This window comes from Cyprinodon tularosa, unplaced genomic scaffold (genome assembly GCF_016077235.1).
Source record: "Cyprinodon tularosa strain WSP-4 unplaced genomic scaffold, ASM1607723v1 ctg408, whole genome shotgun sequence".
NCBI classification, from domain to species: Eukaryota; Metazoa; Chordata; class Actinopteri; order Cyprinodontiformes; family Cyprinodontidae; genus Cyprinodon; species Cyprinodon tularosa.
The window spans coordinates 276,780-293,099 of NW_024039128.1; the positions used below are offsets into that span (position 1 = coordinate 276,780).

Below are 16,320 nucleotides of genomic sequence, written 5' to 3' on the forward strand. Positions count from 1 at the left end.
TGTTAAAGCTGGACAAAAATAAGTAGTCATTGAAAATAGCACTTTTGTTATCCATTTCTGACACTTTGAAAAATAATATACTCAAATATATTTTCATATGCTGATATCAAATTGATTTTTAAAACGCGGTATAGATCTATTTTACTTTCAAAATCTCGTGAAATTTCATCGTTCTGTTACAAACTCTCGTGATATTTTGCAAATTCTTGTGAGATTTTGTTAGTAAAATAGATCGATACCGCGTCAATATATCAACATATAAAAATATGGCAACATTTGGTGAATTTTCGGGGGATTTCGTAGCATAACGATGTCATATAGCAATATTTGATCAGTAAAAGAGATTGATATGGTGTTTTTAAATGGCAATATACACTCACTGGCCACTTTATCAGGTACAGCTGTCCAACTGCTCGTTAACACTTAATTTCTAAGCAGCCAATCACATGGCAGCAACTCAGTGCATTTAGGCATGTAAACATGGTCAAGACAATCTCCTGCAGTTTAAGGCAGATGGGCTACAGCAGCAGAAGACCACACCGGGTGCCACTCCTTTCAGCTAAGAACAGGAAACTGAGGCTACAATTTGCACAAGCTCATGGAAATTGGACAATAGAAGATTGGAAAAACGTTGCCTGGTCTGATGAGTCTCGATTTCTGCTGCGACATTCGGATGGTAGGGTCAGAATTTGGCGTCTACAACATGAAAGCATGGATCCATCCTGCCTTGTATCAACGGTTCAGGCTGGTGGTGGTGGTGTCATGGTGTGGGGAATATTTTCTTGGCACTCTTTGGGCCCCTTGGTACCAATTGAGCATCGTTGCAACGCCACAGCCTACCTGAGTATTGTTGCTGACCATGTCCATCCCTTTATGACCACAATGTACCCAACTTCTGATGCCTACTTTCAGCAGGATAATGCGCCATGTCATAAAGCTGGAATCATCTCAGACTGGTTTCTTGAACATGACAATGAGTTCACTGTACTCAAATGGCCTCCACAGTCACCAGATCTCAATCCAATAGAGCATCTTTGGGATGTGGTGGAACGGGAGATTCACATCATGGATGTGCAGCCGACAAATCTGCGGCAACTGTGTGATGCCATCATGTCAATATGGACCAAACTCCCTGAGGAATGCTTCCAGCACCTTGTTGAATCTATGCCACCAAGAATTGAGGCAGTTCTGAAGGCAAAAGGGGGTCCAACCCGTTACCAGCATGGGGTACCTAATAAAGTGGCCGGTGAGTGTAAGTTACGGCTATATTTATCTGGGTCAGTAGGAACATTTCCAAATAAGGAGGGAAAAATTAAAGAAAATCTGTTTAACAAGGAAAATATACACAGATTCATCTGTCATAAAAGTTAAATCTATAGTCCATCATTTAAAAGCAAAGTGAGTCTAAATTTACAGAGTATTTATTTACATTTCTTACATTAGTCAAAACCAAATGATATTCCAGTTATGGCTATTTTTATAAAACGATCTGATTTCTCAAACTGAAGGATTTCCTTCTGTTTGATGTAGCGACCTTGAGAAATGAGCGTCTGAGTAAAGAAGAGCAAACTGCAGCGCTGTGATGGTTCCTGGCCTGAAGGCGCTGATGTCCCGCTCTGGATTACAGCCGTTTGCTCGGGACTCGCCTGACAACAGGACATTTGCAAACATCTGTTACATATATTATCTATAAACAAGTTCATCAATCATGCATTTGTCAGCTGATTTTTTTTCATTACTGATGACGATCAGCAGCAAAGGCCATTATTGTTTACCGAAGAGCTTCGAGAATAAATGAATAAAAAGATAAAAAGTATTTATAATTCCTAAATTACCTTTGACTCATTCTTGTTTAGCTTGTGGTGTTCTAGTACAAACAAAACAGACCTTTCATTTTGAAATTAGTTAAAAGAAAAAAGCTCTATAAAAACAATGAATGTTGTTAACTCTTCCTGCTTTATTCCTTAAAAGCCCAGCCAACAAATTTAATCGTTTCTGGGGAATAAAAAACATCACAATCAGGGGCAAAAGTGTGTTTTTATTTATGCAAAGGAAGATCTGCTTGTGAAATGGTTAGACCAAAACATGCTGTGCTGAAACAGTTCCTAAAAGATGAATCATACACACAGTTAGAGGAAAGTTTAGATTAATAGAAGAGCTTCTGGTTTTCAGAACAGATCATTCAAACGTTCGCTTTGCAGGAACCTTTTTCATCAAGTGATAAAAAGACGTTAAACAGTTTACCACATCTGAATAACTTTTGCTTTGAATCATTTGCTGAACATGTTATTAGAATTTTCTCAGTCTTGCTGATGGTTTAGTGACCTGAAATATTTTATAATGTGTTAATTCAATTCTATTCAGTTTATTTCTATAGCTCCAATTCCCATCATGTCATCTCAGGTCACTTTCCAGTTCACCAGATCATCCAGTCAGATTGATTCAAAGTTTTCTATCTAAGGAAAACCAGCTGATTGCATCGACTCATTGACTCTTCAGCAATCCCTCACACTAAGCATGCTTGTAGCGACAGTGGAGAGGAAAAACTCCCTTTTAACAGGAAAAAACCTCCAGCAGAACTAGGCTCAGTGTGAGCGGCCATCTGCTGAGGCCCACTGGGGTTCAAGGAGACAGAAGCAGACATAGAAAAAGAAGCATAGATACAAAAGGCAACTGTCAACCAGCTCCACAGGCGGCCCCGTCCAGGAAACACACAGCCAGGCAGACGAGCTCCGAGCCAGCTCCCATGTCAGAGGATGAAGAGAGCACATCCAGTTAGTCACAGTCAGAGAAACAGGACTACACTGGAAAACAGGCCAAGCTCCAACATCTAGAAACAAAGGTGTTGATGGCAGCAGCACAGCTGATATTTCTCTCCAGGATGGAGTCACAGCCAAACAGGAACAGACCAGATGAAGCTACTATGAGAAAAAGCAGAGAGAGCAGAACGTTAGAGATTGAACTAACAGATTCTGCAGAGTGGGAGAATAGCGATAGAATGAAGCAGAATGATGAAAAAGGGGTCCCTATGTCCTCCAGCAGTCTAAGCCTATAGCAGCAGAACTATAGAGATAGATCAGGATAACCTGAGCCACTCTAACTAGAAGCTTTATCAAAAAGGAAAGTTTTAAGCCTAGCCTTAAAAGTAGACAGGGTGTCTGCCTCACGGACTAAAACTGTGATTGAAGCTTGTAGCGAGCAGAAGATGAGGTGGAACATTGTACTCAGACTCTGAGCTGTGATCTATAAATGTCAAATGGTGAGCGTGTGCAAGGTTTTATAAATCAGATTCTCTGTTGACCTTTCGGCAAACTTACGCTTATAGTATGGATCCGACATAATGTTTTATAAATGAGACCCCTGAGCTGTTTGCGTTATGCTAAGAGCTGGTGGTAATTGTCTCACAGGGGAGGGAGAAGGAAAAACAGCAACATGCTCGCTGCTACATGGTTAGCTTTGCAAAAACAAGGCAGGGTTTCTCACTGCACACTGACCTTTAATTTAATAATTGGCTTACAGGATATAACTCCAAAAGCTTTTTTATATTCATACATAATTAAAAGCAAGTTAACTGAACATGTACCTAATGATAATTTTATAATCAGATGCATATTTGACCTTAATCAGGTTTTATTAATCAATTTAAGGAATGCATGATTCTGATATATTTTACAGCTGCAGCCAGTGATGCTTTTTTGTTGATATTTAGGACCAATTTATACTGAAGCAAACAAACAGCATGCAGGCAATGTGAAGTGAAAATCTTTGGCGACAAAGAGGGCGGGTGATACGTAATGCAGAATGCAACGAGGAGAGGCTGAGGGAACAAGCAGAAAAGACAAGGAGCAACATGGATGACAGGAACAAACGGACAATGTTCCACACTGAAGCCCAGATAATAATCCACAGAAACACTTAGTGAGCAAAAAAAAATCCCTCCAGGTGCAGCTTCTTTTACTCCTCCTCTCTGTGGCTTTATCCTTTCAGGTAAAGGGGACCTGATTGGTTCAGACTCCCTGACCAAGGAGCAGGTGATCAAGACCAATGCCAACGTCAAAGCCCTGACCTACTGTGACCTGCAGTACATCAGCCTGAAGGGGCTCAGGGAGGTCCTCCGGCTCTACCCGGAATACGCCCAGAAGTTCATCAGCGAGATACAGCATGACCTCACGTACAACCTGCGCGAGGGTCACGGGGCGGACGTAAGTACATCATCCACCCATACGGCACAATGCAACACAGGGATCTCTGAACTCACCAAAATGGTTCTGTATTGTTTGTGGAAAGATCGGTCCAAATGAATCTGAACAAACGGGACTAAATTCATTTCTATTCAGTTTATTTCTATAGCTCCAATTCACATCATATCATCTCAGGTCACTTTCCAGTTCACCAGATCATCCAGTCAGATTGATTCAAAGTTTTCTATCTAAGGAAAACCAGCTGATTGCATCGACTCATTGACTCTTCAGCAATCCCTCACACTAAGCATGCTTGTAGTGACAGTGGAGAGGAAAAACTCCCTCTGAACAGGAAGAAACCTCCAGCAGAACCAGGCTCAGTGTGAGCGGCCATCTGCTGAGGCCCACTGGGGTTCAAGGAGACAGAAGCAGACATAGAAAAAGAAGCATAGATACAAAAGGCAACTGTCAACCAGCTCCACAGGCGGCCCCGTCCAGGAAACACACAGCCAGGCAGACGAGCTCCGAGCCAGCTCCCATGCCAGAGGATGAAGAGAGCACATCCAGTTAGTCACAGTCAGAGAAACAGGACTACACTGGAAAACAGGCCAAGCTCCAACATCTAGAAACAAAGGTGTTTATGGCAGCAGCACAGCTGATATTTCTCTCCAGGATGGAGTCACAGCCAAACAGGAACAGACCAGATGAAACTACTGTGAGAAAAAGCAGAGAGAGCAGAACGTTAGAGATTGAACTAACAGATTCTGCAGAGTGGGAGAATAGAGATAGAATGAAGCAGAATGATGAAATGGGGGTCCCTATGTCCTCCAGCAGTCTAAGCCTATAGCAGCAGAACTATAGAGATAGCTCAGGATAACCTGAGCCACTCTAACTAGAAGCTTTATCAAAAAGGAAAGTTTTAAGCCTAGCCTTAAAAGTAGACAGGGTGTCTGCCTCACGGACTAAAACTGGTAGTTGGTTCCACAGGAGAGGAGCCTGAGAACTAACAGATCTGCCTCCCATTCTACTGTTCCATTGATGCCATGAGACCCAATTACAGCTCACTGGATTGTTAGATGCAGCATTTCAAGTATGTTCAGCATCACGAAATCCCGGAATAAAATCTTATCTCACAATGCACATCAGTTGCATGTGGCATTCTTTGGACAGGGAATATGGGTTTAATGTGGCATCAGCATATAAAAAAACTGAGGTGGGCTCTAACTAGTGATGTGATGCGGATAATGATGGATCACAGAATCAGAGGACAACAAACAGAGTCGCTGCTTTCAACAGAGACAAGGCGACAGCCCTATAGGAAATGATCCAATATAATGTGCTGATTCAGAGAGATGCTAGTGTTAAGAGGGTCCGCTGGATAAGAGCTGTGTCTGACCCCCTCCCCCATATCAGTCTCTGGCTTCCTGCATTTAAAAGCTCGGCATCAAACACACCGACTGAACTCTGTTCCTGCTGCAACAGCAGCAGACGGAGAAAAGCACAAAGATCAGAATAGATTAGCGCTGCCGTTTGAAGCTCTCCTGCTGCTAAAAATAGAGGAGGGGGGGGAAGCACGGGTTCTCCCTGACTGGCTCTCCCTCCTGAACTGCTGCTAAGATTGGATCCTGCTTGCTAAAAATAGAACAGCCAGTCATAGGGGAGAAAAGGAGAAAGTAGGGAAGGAGGAGAGGGGGGGCAGAACCTGTGCCATCTCATTTCCCTTTCTTATTCTCTCCCTCTCTGCTGCAGTGGAATCGTTTGGCTCTCCAGGGCGCTCCGCTTTTACTGCAGAGTGTGAGTGCATATCTTTGTGGATAACATCTAGACAGATGTGCAACCTGCTGCCTCCATATCAGGTCTGAGGCTGCACATGTCTTTCCTATGTATGCAAAAAGAAACAACTCTGCAATCGACCACCTGAGGGGGTCCTGCAGAGAAGCCTGCGGACGTCTAAGCTTGATTCATCCAAACACATCATGGGGGAACTATCCATCCATTTTCCATCACACTTATCCCTGATGGGGATGTGAGGGGTGCTGCTGCCTACCTCCAGCTGTCTCTGGGCGAGATGCGGGTCCACCCTGGACAGGCCGCCAGTCCATCGCAGGGCAACACAGAAACAAACAACCATTCAGGTGCACACTCACACCTAAGGAGTGTGGAGTTAGAAATCTGAGACAGAAGCTTTTCTTGCAAGAAAATATGTTTAAATTTATTTAACATCCTCAGACGGAGATTGAGCTCTGACTGAGGCAAAATCCCAACACACACACTCCCCCCAGGGGAACCAACCCACCCCCTGCATAAAGAACTTTCTCACACATTTAAAACAGCTTGAGTTCATCAAGTCTGTTCTTTGTTAGGCTAATATATCTTTCACTGGCCAGGTGGATCTTTTCAAAACAACAGTTCTCCCCTTCATGCCATGAAAGACGCTGTGAGGCTAAGAACAGACATAACTCAACATGTTTTACTCCACGGGAGAATTTAGAGAAGCCAATTAACCCAACAGTCATGTTTTTAGACTGTGGTAGGAAGCCAGAGTACCCGGAGAGAACCCACGTATGCACAGGGAGAACAGAAAGACCCCGGGCTGTGAATCGAACCCGGAACCTTCTTGCTGCAAGGCAGCAGTGCTACCCACTGTGCAGCCTGATGGGGGAACTAGGCTTTGGAAAGTAGTCAGTTAAATATTTGGTTTCAATCGATGTCTGAGAACGTGAGCTTTAACAACCATTCAGCTTCTGTCTTCCTCTGCTTCTCCGTCTCTGCATGAGGAGAGCACAGAGGCTCCAACCGCTGCACAGAAACAATGAAATATCACTTTCCCCCGCTTCACAACCGTGCGTGCATTTATCCTCACACACGTGCTTTGGCTTCTGATAAACATCCCAGCTCTGTCGCCCACAAACCTCAGCACACCCACACACGCGTTCACAGGAGAACAGAGCGCTTATCACACCCCCGCATCGCAGAAAGCTCCTTGGTTCCCCGCGGAGCTGGGAGCTAAAATTAGAAGCAGGGAGCTAAAAATAAAGGAGGCTGCCACAGAGGTGGAGGGGGGGGCAAAGACGAGGGAATGCTGAGGCGGCGCAGGGAGGGGAGAGAGGGAGAGTTGATTAAGAGAAGCGATGATGGGAGAGTAGATTTGAGAAATGGGGAAGCAGAGGGGCGTCGGCCTGAATGGTGCAGGCAGTGATCAAAGTGATTCACATCTCATCATTCAGGCGATCTGATGAAGTTTTGAGTGATTTCATTGTTTTATGGAGATACATCCATCATGCATTTTTACATTAACATGGATTTCTAGTTTTCTTTGAGGTCTGACCTGCTGATTCCAATTTGGACTGATTCCTCTGCTTTATTCCAAGATCTAAAATATTAAAAGAAAATAAATGTGCTGCAGGGTCCTTGATAAAGTAGTGTTCTCTACAGAAAGTGAAGGAATAGTGAGCCCATACTGCATAAAAGGTCCTTAATCTTGACATTTCCATAAAGTAGCCTCAACATTTAAAATGCTGCAGATTAATTCACCCAAAGCAGGAACTGTTTACTAGGAAACTGGAAAGGTATTTGGTTAAACAGAAGAAGACGACGTTTAACACAATAATTAAAAACCTACATGCATACAGGTTATTCAGTAGATTTAATAGCATGAGCAGCTGTCTACATGTGTTTAAAAGCAGTTGGCAGTTGTTCATCAGCAGGACACTAGTCTGCTTTAGAGACGTCACATGAAACTATCATTCTGCCCCCAGTCATCTCTGGAAGGACATCCTGGCAAATTCACCCCATAAATTTCATTAGGAAAAGACTGGATCATAATGTTTTTACTCTCTAAAAGCCATTTGGCAGCATAATCTATTTTTAGAAGGCTGCATCATAAAGAGGAAATGAAACCAAACTAAATTCATTCCCAAGATTGTGCCTCAATATTATCAATAATTATATTACAAATGTAAAAAATTGTCACAGTTGGGTGCAACTGAGGCAAAAAAAATCCAAGGCACAAAAATACTGAGAACCAAAAAACCAGCAAACATCAAGGAAAACACGTGGAGAGCCAGAGACGAGGAAGCAACTAACAACAACTGGAGAGGGGTTCAAGGAGACAGAAGCAGACATAGAAAAAGAAGCATAGATACAAAAGGCAACTGTCAACCAGCTCCACAGGCGGCCCCGTCCAGGAAACACACAGCCAGGCAGACGAGCTCCGAGCCAGCTCCCATGTCAGAGGATGAAGAGAGCACATCCAGTTAGTCACAGTCAGAGAAACAGGACTACACTGGAAAACAGGCCAAGCTCCAACATCTAGAAACAAAGGTGTTGATGGCAGCAGCACAGCTGATATGCTAGCAGCAAAGCTGCTTCTTGTTCTAGCAGAGCAGCAGCTCCTTCAGGAACACAGATCTAAGGTCTTGATTAGTTTCTCTGCAGGGAGGCTCAGGATGAAGAGTGGAAGCAGACCAAATGCTCTACTGCTACTAAAATCTGGTGTATTGCAGGAAGACATTGTTTCTGCAGCAGAAGAATTAACCTTTTCCCAGAGTCTCATTAAAAGCCAGTCAGATTTAAAAAAAAAACAATAACAGATATGCCTCTCCTACTTTTCTAAACATTTTGTGGCATCAAATTCTGATTGGTTTGTTCTTCCTCAGCTTGATTCTCTAAAACAGAAACCTTTCCAACACCCTCCACACTTTCACAACATTAGTTGTGGATTAGCCCTGGTCCTGTATTTTATGAAAAGTCTTGAAACAAACAGAACTCATCTCATCTTTTATTCTGTTTCAAACCACTTAGCAGATAAATGACATGACTGGGATGCGTTGAAATGTAGAAATGCAGCAAAAGGACCAGGATCAAACTCTTGTGTTTGTCTGACACCTACTGGTAGAACTACGACACTGCAGTTCATTTACCTACACTGAGCACTTATTGTCTTAAAGGGACATCTCTGTCCCCTCCTGTAACCTCAGCTAAAAACTCTGACCTTCCTGTTTCCCAGAAGGACTGGGAGAGTAACGGCGGCCTGGTGAAGAAGTTACCGTCCATCCGTGAGGATGAGGAGGGTGATGAGGAGCAGAGCTCCGTTTCCCGGGCTCCTCGCTCCCCGCTGCATCTCAGCAGGGGCCTCAGCTCGCCTCTGCGCTCCCCCCTCCTGACCCCGCGGCCTTTCCGGGCCCCCACAGAGCACCTGCGGCCCTCCACCTTGCAGATACCGGTGGTGAGCTTCAGCAGTGCGCCGCCAGAGCTCAGCCCCAGGTGAGACATGAACACAAGCATGTAAACACGCTACAGGTGCAAACAGCAGAAAGAGAAGCATTGTGGCTTCAGACACAAAAACAGAGACAGAGGAAGAGCTGCACAAGCTGCAGTGGACTCTGCAGCGCACTGTGTCTGGCTGCCATGGCAACCAGTAGATTACATAGCTGGTGGATCATATGGGACCTGGCTGCTCTGTGGAAGGATTATAATAGCCGAGCAGCTGATGTGGGGAGGTTGAAGAACAGAACGGGGCTTAAAGAAACCGCCCTCCACGCCGGAGCGACAATCATCTCTTTTGTTTCATTCTGTTTCTCCTGCAAAGATTTGTGGACGGCATCGAAACAGAGAGCAATTCCACCTCCTCGCAGAGGTTTGAGTTCAGCCCCAGTCTGTCACCTGCAGCCCCGCCCTCCCCGCTCGCAGGTAAAACACACCCACACCCTGAGGGGGGGGCATAGAGTTTCACATTGAGACATTTTCTAAGAGCTTGCACTGCAAAAACGATCTAGAAATGAGCATAAATGTCTTAAATTAAGTGTATTTACCATTAATTTGAGCAAGTTAATAAGATGATTAGATAATTAGATAAAATGCACTTGAAATAAGACAAGGCGACTGATTTTTCCTATTTTAAATGTAGATAGTCTTGTTCCATTGGCAAAGTGTTTCACTTATCTCCTCTGTTCAAAAATGACTCATTTAGATTTCAAATTTTTGCAGTAAAATGTTAAAGCGTTTATGTTCATGTTATCTGCAGGGATCCGCGAGCACTCTGAGATGAAGCAGAGCGTGACCAAGCTTACAGAGGAGGTAAGTGACGGAGTATCATAACTGCTGCATTTTCTCCACTGACTCAGATTCTTGTAACCTGACTCCGCCAGATGGATTTGCTCCGCATATCCATCTGGAAACCTTCCGTTGAAGTAATTTTGGGAAGGGGCGAAAATACTGGTTAGCTGATTGGCCTATGCTGGTGATAGACGGGCCAAATAAACCAATCAGATCAACGAAGCATATGACGTACTAACAGAGCGACGACGAAGAGGAGCCAATTGATAGATCAAACTCCTGAGAAAAGCCTCCAGAGCAGTGTTTTGCTCTTCTTTCATTGAAGAAATACTCTGTAATTCCGATAAAACTTGCTCGATAGCCACGCTAACGCTAGTTTCACCGGCTGAAGCCGCCATGTTCTTTAGACTGAACTGTCGCGCTTCTCGTTGCGTCACACATCAACCCGCCTCAAAGCCAACGCTGATTGGACGTTCGTTTGGTGAACGGCTCCAAATTTTCTTTAACGGAGAGTCTCCAGACTGATCTGCGAGTGAAACCTTGAAAGCTCGCGAGATCAGGATGGTCTCACGAGGCTAAGATTCTTGGCCCAGGATTCCCAATTGACAAATCTGAAAATGTTCTGTATTTATCCCATTGTACTGTGACAATTTGCAACTTTATGAAACTTTCTAAATCATATTTATCCAGCAATTCACTCTATACCCACCTAATGCATGTGGGTCATGAGAGCTGGTTCCTCTTTCAGTGGGTCCGCTCTGGTTACCAGTCTATGACACGGAAACGCAATCAGGCCTAAGACCTGTTTAGACGAGTTGGCGTCACGAATTGGTTAATGAGTGAGAGGACCCAAAAGCAGAGGCAGAGGTGAATCTGTTGTGGATTTAATAAAAAAAACTTGACAGAAAACAGAGGCTGGTTATCCAAAAATCCAAGGAAAACAAAACAAGAAACCAGAAGTCCAGAACTCCAAAAAAATCTAATAAACATGAAAACAAGTCTAACGTACCAGAAACCTTGGGGAAAATCAGGGGAATCACAAACAAGACGAGGTGGGCACAGAGAGAAGGAGTTGGAGCAAGCAGACGGTGTTTGACGAGGACCCAGCAAAGGGGAACTGAACAGAGAGGGCTTTTAAAGGAGACTGAGACAAAGAGGGGGCTAATGAGGGGATTGAAAACAGGTGAGGGCAGTGCAGAAAACAGAGCTAGTGAAAGAGGACACAAGGGGGCAGCAGAGGACAACAAATGGAAAGACTGGAAATAACAAAATGATAATCAAATAACGAGGATAATGAAACATGGTGAAAAGAAAACTAAACACTAGAAATCAAGGAGTAAGGAAAGACAGAATACTCAAATGAAAAACATAACAGAAACAGAAACCTACCGGTAACAGTTGGATGCTATTGGATTCAGGGAAGAAACCAGAGAGCCTTAAAAAAACCTGCATATCCAATCGGAGAACATGGTAATAGTGTTAATGTAGTGGGAAAAAAGTAAAAAAAAAAAATTGACTCCAGTAAAATAAACAGAGAACCATAGATTTTACTCAGTCAGCACTTTATTTTTATCTTCATACCCTCCATGTTGCACGGTAATCAGCCCTGTTCTAAACTGGGCGGCTTTCGTTCTTCCTTACTTACAAAAATTTAAAGTTGTCAGAGTTAAAACAAATTACTGACACTTTGGGTAAACAGTAACATGTCATGAATGAACCTTGAGAAAGAATGTGGTTTGTTATGTGAAGAAGCTCACGCAGGGGAATTGTGTGGCCTTGCAGTGGAAACAGGCTGAGTGAGTCAAAACTTTTATAGTGCGTGAATAGCATAGATTAATATATGAAATAAGGGAAACTAAATTATCGACCACAGATAACAAGTGCAGCAACATGAAGCCCTACTTCATGTACAGTCATTTCAAAAGGTTCAGTGCTGATTAATGCGATCCATTCTAAACCAGTCGAGGGATATGGTCAGTTACATGCCTTCACTGGATGGGACGGTGGTCTTGGAAACCAATAAACTGTAGATACCAACGTTCTTCAAATGCTGTCTACAGCTTTTCTACAAAACGTAACTTTCCATGAACTATAGCCACTTTGGAAACTGTGCCAAGATGGGTCTGAGCACAGTAACCGAGATAAAGGTTGAGTGTTAATGGCTTGCACAACTGAACCAGACTGCTCCAAACACAACTGAACCGCACTAACATGGTACTGGGTCATCAGCAGGGCTGCAATCAGCTGGTTTTGCTTAGATAGAAAACTTTGAATCAATCTAACTGGATGATCTGGTGAACTGGAAAGTGCCTTAAGATGACATATGTTGTGAATTGGTGCAATAGAAATAAACTTAATTGAATAGATTATTGAAAGACTGGATGAACCTTAATACTTTTAGTTTGTATACACCCTAAAGGGATAAAGTCAATTATACAAGGACAGGTCACATGATCGTCATTTGAGTCAAGAATCACCATATTCTGATCTTCAGCTACCACAGTACACATCAGATTACTCCCTTTTATCTCCTCTTTCTTTCATCTTGTCTCCTTTTTTCTGTTTTTCCTTTCCTGTTCTACTTACATTGCAGTAAGTAGAATAATCTGTAAAACTCCCTGCATGAATTATAATACAGCTATTTATAAGTATAAACCAAGCGGATCACTATGGCGATAGCCGTACTGCTACACTTGTGAAAGTAAAATCTGTTGGGCTCTTTTTGGCATCAAGACAGTCATTCTTATTGCCACATTGCCAGACAGGACACTGTAAAAAAAGAAAGAAACACTGGTTGGTTAGCTGTGTTTGGAAGTAACAATGGAGAACTGCTGATAGTGAGATAGTTCTTAATGCAGCGTTAGCGGTGGAAGACATCGTTTCCTCTTCTTTATTCAAAGAATGAAAATGGGTAATGGTTTGACCAGCATTCTGATAGGTGGGATAGGTGAGCCCGCTCTGATCCAATTCAAAGGATCCATGGCGGTCAGTAGGTAGAACCCATACAGTCATGTTCTGTTGGTCATGTAATGCCAACCAAGTCAGGTGACTATTTTTATGAAAGAGAGATAAAATAATGGAAGCACAAGTGTTAAAAACCAGGAGAACCATTCCGAAAAAGTTAAAATCAATCCACTGGACTTTGTTTCCAAGTTTGAAGACGTTTCTCTTCCATCCAGGAAGCTTTTTCAATTCAAAATGTCGGAAATAGGGTTTAGTTCCAGGTTTTATCCAGCAGCCCAACTGTTAGGTTTATTCAATGATGATTATAAAATTAATGTGTGCTTATGAAACATTTGTTCAAGGGGATGCTCCACTGTGTCTTGTTATTTAGTCAGGAGACCATCCTGCCTTGTCTGGTGAAGCATCCTGTCTTTATGAACTGATCAATTGTTCTGTCAGAACAGTTTTGTAACCATGTGTTTTGTTCTGTTAATAAAAGATGGCTGCAGGAGAGGATTCGGAGAAAGAAAGCTTGAAGTTGGGTTGGGCTTTTTCTTTCCGCTCCTGCAGAAGTTGCTTGAATCTCTTTCCTGTGTAGACTCAGTTTCTCTTTTACAAACCTACATTTTCTGAACCTTAGACCAACAAAGTCTGGTTTTTAGTTTAGAAAACATGCAAATAGAAACGGACGAACGGGTCCAACCCTTTGGAATGGGGGTCGCTTGGCTTCTTCTGTGCCTGCAATGCTCCATATCTCGGAGAAACTTAAAAACCACCTTAATCTGAGATGTATATTTCTGTCTAAAGGGACAAACATGTAAATAAACCAGGACTCCAACCCTAACCCTAACCATCCCTTGTTTTTTTACGCTTACCCAGCTTCTGGCGTATTCTCCTTAAAATGAAAACTTCAGACAAACAGGACTGATGGTTGTTTTGTTTTTTGACACCCCTGTTCGAGGATTGTCATGCTCTGATGTTTGTTGTTTCTCTTTATCGTCCAGATGAACTCGCTCTCCAAACAAGTGTCCAACCTCAGTCAGGAGCTGCGGGAAATGGCTCGCCTGCTTAAGCCCCTCCTCCAAGCGGCTCCGCAGCCAATCCTGACCAGCACGCTGTCCGGCCTCGCTCCGCCACAGAGCAGTGCCAGCCAGCTGCTGTCCACATCCTGGTTCACGGCGCCCCCCACGTCGACGCCTTACCCCCCCCAGAGAGCAGACACTCACTCCCTACTGGATAGTGGAGCCCCAGAAGTGGAGGGTTTGCCACGATGCCTTCTCCCAACTCATTCACCAAAAAAGCAGGATTCTCCTCCGTCGGCATCACCACAGCCTCCCCCCAGCCCCAAAGGGGGGAGCATGGAGGAAACACCATGCACGAACTTCCTCTTGTCTAAGGAAGAACCTGTGAGGGGATCCGTGGGGCCCTGCAGCCCCCCGGTGTCCCCCAGTAATGGGGTCCTCTTACCCCCACTGCAGGACCAGCCTCCCCTGCGTTCTAACACCCCTTCACCTTCACTCTCCCTGTCCGTCTCCCTCAACTCTTCGCCATCGCTGTCTCCTTGCCAGTCCCGACCCACCAGCTGTGGCAGCAGAGGCCTGCTCCCCCCACCCCCGTCTCAGGACACACCTCCTCCCGTATCCTCTCACCGCTCGGCTCCCTCCTCAGTCTCCTCCTCTCCTGGGGGTCACCGGCTGAGGCCTTCCTTTTCCATCCCCATCCCATCCGCTGTAGCTCCCCCCCATCCCTCCACCCTGTCCCTCCCCTCGTCTCTGAGCTTTGGGAGCGTAACAAAAGTAGACGTTCCCACTCCACCAAGGTGGAACCCACAGGGAAGCCAGGAGGAGGCCAGAGCCCCCGTGTTTTCCCAGGAGGTGGAGATGCAGGAGTGGAGGCGACAAACAGAGGAGGGGAAAAGCTCCACAGAGGAATTCAGTTTCATTGATGAAGAGGATCCTGTGTTATAAACAGGTTGACGCAGCGAAGAACAAAGCGACGGTGAGAACGAGGTCAGAGCAGGAAAGGTAGAATAGAAACAGATCAATCTGACAGGCAGGAGAACCCGAAGCACCGGGGAGTCAAACCCACAGCCTACTGATCATCAACGCGCTCAGCTCCCGACACACAGAGATCGTCTCCCTGCTGTTTGTTTCTAATCCCAGAATAGACATACCCGCCCCCAGAGGCGGGACAAACACTCATCCCCCAAAACCATGGGTCCCACTCAGCAGGCCAGGGCCTGGAATGTAAAAACACTCCAGTTTTTAGTTCCTAAAGGGAGGCATTCATCGGCCCCGGGGCCCATTAACCCATCCTGCCATCACAGCAGAAAGGCTTGGTTCTCTGTTGGTGTGGGGGGGTCGCCCTGTACTGTTGGGCTGCATGCCAAAGAGAAAAGCAAAAAGAAAGGAAGAAATTAGTTCCTAGATCCGCACACTTATCCCAAACGGTGCTTCTCAGCAAATTCAAATCCAAAACTGATTTATGTTACTCATTTAATATTGAAAATTCATAAATAAATTATTTCATATCTTTCAAGTCCCTCTTTCTGTTCTTTTAGAGGATTAACGCCTACAGCAAATAAAAACACAGATAACTGGAATGACATCAAAGCAATAGAAAATTATTTTAATTGAACGGCTGCATCATGGCGGCGTAGGATTGAGTTAAAAATCCGCTCATATTCAGAGTTCAAACTTCTGAAAGTTCTTTAAATATGAAATTATTCCATACCGTTAATTAAATGATAACAGTTTTTAATTTTCATGTGAATGTGCTTTACTGGAGGCATCCATGTTTGTCAAAGAACACTACTGCCACCTACTGGTTAGTGACGTCACGGTGCGGTATCGGCTGTTGATCAAGTCCCAGTGCTGTATCTGGTGTTTGTCACAACGCGCTATTATCCAAGTCATCTTGAAAACATTCTTCTTCCAAATGTTGGCTACATATTACGGGTTTTTTCTCTGGCCAGAAGTTCGATGGCAAATCCTCCCTCTTCAAGTTGGCGATCCAACGACCAACCCGTCCGTGGAGGATCAGGAATCAGAAAGGTGGAATAACTCTTTTTTTTCACTTTTACCCGATGTATTCCAGCATCCAGCTGCCATGCACGTGGGCATTGTCAGTTTCACTATAG

The 16,320-nt window shown here is 44.2% G+C and overlaps 1 protein-coding gene across 2 annotated transcripts in view; it reads left to right on the forward strand.

Annotated features, from left to right (window-relative positions):
• kcnh3 (potassium voltage-gated channel, subfamily H (eag-related), member 3) overlaps positions 1-15,294 on the forward strand; it is a 138,320-nt gene extending 123,026 nt beyond the window's left edge. The window contains exons 10-14 of one of the 2 annotated variants that reach the window (XM_038298480.1): positions 3,988-4,202; positions 9,190-9,446; positions 9,772-9,872; positions 10,207-10,259; positions 14,186-15,294. In XM_038298480.1, the coding sequence (XP_038154408.1) occupies positions 3,988-4,202; positions 9,190-9,446; positions 9,772-9,872; positions 10,207-10,259; positions 14,186-15,148 (1,589 nt within the window). In that variant the 3' untranslated portion in view covers positions 15,149-15,294. The remainder of the gene's footprint in view (positions 1-3,987; positions 4,203-9,189; positions 9,447-9,771; positions 9,873-10,206; positions 10,260-14,185) is intronic. The other variant, XM_038298481.1, reaches the window with a different exon arrangement.
• The last annotated feature ends 1,026 nt before the right edge of the window (positions 15,295-16,320 follow it).